At 30.1% G+C, this 6,012-nt stretch overlaps 1 protein-coding gene across 5 annotated transcripts in view; it reads left to right on the top strand.

The window, feature by feature from the left end:
* Positions 1–6,012, top strand: part of LOC106459444 — a 121,374-nt gene that overhangs the window by 65,115 nt on the left and 50,247 nt on the right. For all 5 annotated transcript variants that reach the window (XM_013919063.2, XM_022385942.1, XM_022385941.1 and 2 more), the window contains one exon: positions 705–1,049. In XM_013919063.2, coding sequence (XP_013774517.1) covers positions 705–1,049 — 345 coding nt within the window. The remainder of the gene's footprint in view (positions 1–704; positions 1,050–6,012) is intronic.

Genomic DNA, 6,012 nt, shown 5'->3' with positions numbered 1-6,012 from the left:
TTCAGTCATTTTTTTTTTTCTTTTGAAATGTCATTGTTACATATATTTTCCTTTTTTTTCCATATTAAGGTTTCAGAATTAACTTTGGTTCTTTTCTTAACATATAGATGACCTACTTCGTAACTACTGCTCTTCTTTAGAAACAGATTCTGTTACACTACATATTCTATGATAGTTTTTCAGACATTTGGTGATAGAATGATTCATCATGTATTAAATGGCTTGACTTCATTCTGATTCTATGTACTACTTTTGTAATTAAAGTCGTGAACAGTTCTGTTTTCCAGTCCAGTACAGATTTCTTTCTCATATACAATATTCCAGCTTTGTTTCACAACATTTCGGAAAAGCTGTACAGCTTCAGCCTTCCCTATTTAAATATAATAACTAGAATTATTTCTTATGGAAGCAGAATTAAGTATCAGTGTGTAGAGACACATTTACCTCTTTGTAAATGTGAAATTTAGACAAGTTTATTGTAATCTAGTTTTAATGGCCATTTTCTCGACTTTTGTTGTAGATACTGTTTAGTTTGTTTTTAAGTTTTTCACAAACAAGAATTTAGTTATTGACAAATGTATAGGTCTCTCTTTAAAAGATCAAAGCTAGCAATGTTTTTTTTTATTAATGTGTTTTTCCTCAAATAAAATTTTCAAACAAATTTTACAGTATTATTTTCATAATGCATTATTTTGAATATTAAGGACATGAATCAGTTAGAAGAGGCTAAAAAAATTCTACAAGAACATCAACAGAAATTAGCAGAAATTGTTGGTCTACAGCAGTTGCTTAGTGAAAATTCTATAGATGAGCAAGTGAACTTTTCCCAAAAAGAAGAAAGTAAGCAAATATGTAGACTTGCAGAAGATAAGAAAGATGACAAGCTTGCAGAACATTATAAGATAGAAATAGAGATGTTGGAAACTAAGAGAAAAGCATTTGAAGACTTGGAGTTCCAACATCTTGAACACCAAACACATTTTGAAGAAGAGAAAGATGCATTAAATCAGAACTTGACTGAATTAAAAAATGACATTCAAGAGAGGCTTGTGAGTTTAACTTTGAAGGTTTTTTCTTGGTATTATTTTGTTCTAGTGAAAAGCTTAATAAAGTAAAATTAAATATATCAATAATTAATTAAATTATGAAAGAAAAAATAAGCAATATGCAAACTTATGTCAAAGTTGTAAGTATATATTTAGCTGAAACTTGCATAAGTGATTACATTGTTTTAAAATATTGCCAGAAAATTTTACTCTTAATTTAAAATAAATAATTTCATTACTGCAAGCAAAAAAACAGAAGAATAACTTTGGCTCGTTATATGTTTGCCTTTCTAATCGTATTAAAACATATGAAGAATTAGTCCAAAAATCACATAACTGGACTAAGATTATACTTCTACTAAACAACTAAATGCTTAACAATTAGGAGGAAAAAATTATACTACAACTTTACACTCTGTATCAGTGTCTGAGAATGCAAGTTTGATACACAAAACCAACTGAAAGTCCTGGGTCTCCAATATTATTACCCTTAACATATTTTCAGTTTTTCAATGAAATTAATCCTGTAATTAGAATGTTTTATTGCAGTATTTTAAATTAAGAGTAAAATTTTCTGGCAAAAATCACCAATATTCTGATTATTTATATAATATTGTTTGTTTGTGGGAATAAATAATTCTTTCTTAATAGATGTTTTAAAATTGCAAAAAAAAGAAAACAATTAGCATTGTGTTTCTGAGTATTGTTTGCAATTTATAACAGTGATGTTCTACATCTTATGCTACCCATCCTCAGTCATGTTTGGTATGATAACTATGTTTTCTCTATTTCCTGACATTAAAAATTCTATAGTAATAGGCAGTTGTAAAATATGGTGGGGTCAATCTTAAATACATATCTTTATAAAGGCACATAAGTCTGTTGGAATTGTTTTTGGCTTGGTGTGATTCCAGGTTTTTTGGCTATCTCTTTCATGAAAATGTGTTGATTTTGAGGTGTGACTGAAAACTTGAGATCTTTTGCCATGTTAGCCTTTGTTGATTTTTTTAAATCCCTGTTTATTATTACTGGTACCAGGTGAAATAACTAGCTTCATCACATTTCATTTTTTGATTCAAGGGTTCTCATTTATAACCATAATATTTAATTATTACTATGGAAATGAAGGCAATGCTCTGGATTGACTTGAGATGTTTGATAGTCTGATGTTATACTAAAAGCTCTCTTGTGCAAGTTTTTTCACATGCATGATAACATTAAAGGCTTCCTCCTATTATACCACGTCCTTTGTCTCTACATTATTTAACAGTCTTGCTATGTTAATATCCAACCTTGTAAAGGGTTGTGACATAATCCTCAAGCAATATGTCTATTATAGGTAGCATTATGCTTTTTAATTGTTGGGAATTTGTTGTGACCTAAATATACAAGTGATAAGTTAGTGCATCATCCTTGATGCTACAGCTTGACTCTGCAGAAATGCACTACTGCTTTAGCATCTGCAGATTGTCTTATAAGGTGCACATTAATCCTCTGTGTATGTTCAGGCTAAGGCTAAACGAAGTGGAACACAGTATTAACATGATGGTAAAAATTCATTAGTAGTCTTTATCTTGTTTAAGGTATGCATTTTAATATATATATATTTTTTTCATTTAATAATTGCAATCAAAGGAGCTTTTTAATGTATGATGATGCTCGGTGTAAGTCTGGTGACAGTGTTTTATCACTTTAATGTGCCTTCAAAACTTAAAAAAAAATTTGTGGACCCCATTCAAAGAGAAGGGTTAAAAAGAGTTTTGCCAACTTAGCTAGCAAATTTCTTATACAGATTACATAAATACTGCATATATTTAAATCAATACTTTGGTAACAGTAAGTCTGTATAAGTTATTTTGAGATGATAGCATATTGAATTCATTTCACCTGTTACTGGTTATGCTGTGAGCTAGCATGTATTGAGATTTGAAGCTTTCTTGCTTCCTGCTGTTTTCAAGCTAGTATCCCATTCCTGCTGGGTAATTTCTAGTTGGTATCTCTTTCCTTCTGGATATCTGCTACAGCTGTTTCTTTACTTTGGAATTCTTAGTGGTATTTCTTTCCAACAAAATTTTTATTTTTTATCGGGATATGTAGTTGTTACTTTGTTGTATTTATGATCATTTTCAATAATTTTTGATAGTGGCAATGAATATATGCTAAATATACCAGATTTTATATTTATTAATGAATGATGTAAATTCACATTTAATTTGTATTGTTTCTTCCACAAACAAAACTTAAAATTTATTTAATAGTACAATTTGGAAAAAAATAATTCTGAAACCTTATGATTACATATGCATAAACTAGAACCTTGGCTAAATTTTTGTGTTAGTAATCTTTGGTAGTAAGTGACTTATTTTATTTCTGTTCTATATTCTGCATTATGTTTATTAAGATAATACAGATTAAATGAGATACTTCAGTTCTTTACATAAATTCCAATGAACAGAATACACATAAAATGTACTTTAGCTTTGTGTTTTTCTATTGATCAACCACACAGGGGAAACAGAAGTGGTGTGAAAAATCTATTCAACAATAATTCATAAGTGCACCTCACCTCTCTGCACCACAAAGAGCTATAACTTCACAAGCACTACCATGTAAACTATTTTCTTTTCCTATGACCCTTGAACAAAGCTCTTACCCCATACGTGACTCAACATGTATTGTACCAGCTTATGATGTAATTATACACTATAGCCCACCACCAACAGAAGGACAACACATCCTCCATGTGCAGTAATTTCTATGAGTACTGGCATTTGAACATAGGCTCATTCTTTTTTTGGCACTGCTTGTCTTCAAACATGTTTTTTCATAAAATTTACCAAAATATTTTGCTTATTGTTTCAACTTATTGTTATTGTATCTCATGTAGTCTTTCTATTCATAATTTTGATGATGATATGAAAGAACACTAAATTTTAAACTTATGTCAATTAGAACTTTCATTTGAATTATCTTCAGTTTGAGTTTCTTTTAATTGACATACTTTTGGAATACATTTTCCATTGTCTGTTTCGTTCAGTATCCTTCGAGGTCATCATTAGGCCTATGCACTATCCCCATACCTGACTCATTGTATTTCTAAATTATAATAATAATGATAGAATCTTTCTTCTATGTAGTATACTAAAACAGATCACCACATCTTTATTTTTGTAGATTAACTGGCTTATGCATTCATGTTCCTCTTTTCTGACATTTCCCAAGGTTTTTGACTCTTCTTCGCTGGAGTCATCCAATACTGTAATGGTAATTGGAGAAATGCTCTGAAGGTCAGTAACACAGCATAAAGATAATCATTAAATGTGATAGTGGTGTTTCACTGTCCAAGATTTTTGCTGAATGCCTTTTCTATTGCCTCTAGACATATGTATACAGTATTTGGTTTTTTTACAGAAGCAGGAATAATTGAAGGAAGGCCAGTCCTTGTTTATTGAGATGGAGAAGTAATGACTATATGAAACTTTCCCAGCTGGGAGCTTTTCGATAAAATTTCTTAATTTCAATTGTATGTAGTGTTATTGATATCATAGTCCTTTCTAATCCACAAATAATTTACTGTTCTTTTTTATAAACTTAAATAAAATAACGACCTATATCTACAAAATGTACCTTTATTAGCTCAATATTCACTATTACAACTTCATCAGGAGCTATCGATATCCTACAAGTTCACTAATCTAGTTGAATCTAAGTTGGAACACTGTCATCAATAGATAACATTGATACATGCTTTTAGAAAGTTCAAATAATATTGAAATAATATCAAACATTCTTGAATTTAAATTGTTGGAACAAATCAAACCAAAAATGCTAAATAAATGTGTAAAATAACAGGTAAACTACTAAAATCATTGGATCTAGAATAGGATATGCTACACATGTAAAATATCTCTTCATATTTGTATCTATAAGTATTATTTCACATTATTATATCGACACATACACAAAACAATGTCCGAAAATATATTTCATCCCTAATGTGTGTGTGTATAGAGACTTCATCAAAGTTCAACATATTAAAATCTTTAAAGTGCCATTAACATCTCTACACTGAAGGCCAAGCTTTTTACTTGTTTGATTTAGGTTTATTTCTCTTTATTAAAATGGATTCTCTAATCTTTTCCAGAAAATTATGACATATGGAAAAGATCTTGACATCTGATAAGATGTTATCTGTTTGTGATATATGTTTTGAATTGTTGCTTTAGAAAATGTATTCTGAACCTATATGTTGCTACTCTGATTTTTGCAGTGTCCCAGTGTACTGTCTAGTAATTTAAATGCAAGTTTCCTTATACAGATTTAAGTTCCTGTCCCAAGATTCTCCTGATTATTACCTCATGTTTTCTATATTGTACTACCTTTATAAACCTGTTCAGTGGCCATTTATATTATCTGTGTTTCAACTGGCAAGGAGAATTGTCCAATTTATTTTGGAGTGTAAACTTTGCATTAGCAGACTAATTGTGCTTGGTTTTCCACATAATCCTGACAGTTTACGTTACTGGTTCCTTAAAGACATGAATAGTTGTGCAACTAGTAGTGCATACTTTGTTTTCTAACATGGCTCATTGAGAGAGAGAGATTTCCTAACAATGTCTTGATGAATGTGTTAATAAATTTCATCCAGTCTTATTCTAGCAAACACAGTAAGCTTGACTATAGGCTTCAAAGTTCCATTCTTTAATTTCCATCGTTCATCATGTCTATCTGACACTTTAAACATTTATCCTCAATCTACAATACTTCCCTAGTTGAAAACAAGATCTTCCCGGTATAGATGCGTTCATCATTTACATATAGATAGCTAGGCCAGACCCAAAATGCTTGAGAAATATGTATCTAATTTTTTAAATTCCACTTTCCATCCTTCTCTTAACCTTTAACATATAGACACATTATATATATATATATATATATATATATATATACTTACTAATAACGTAGT

This window comes from Limulus polyphemus, unplaced genomic scaffold (assembly GCF_000517525.1).
Source record: "Limulus polyphemus unplaced genomic scaffold, Limulus_polyphemus-2.1.2 Scaffold609, whole genome shotgun sequence".
Taxonomy (NCBI): Eukaryota; Metazoa; Arthropoda; class Merostomata; order Xiphosura; family Limulidae; genus Limulus; species Limulus polyphemus.
This window is presented reverse-complemented; position numbering and strand designations above follow the sequence as displayed.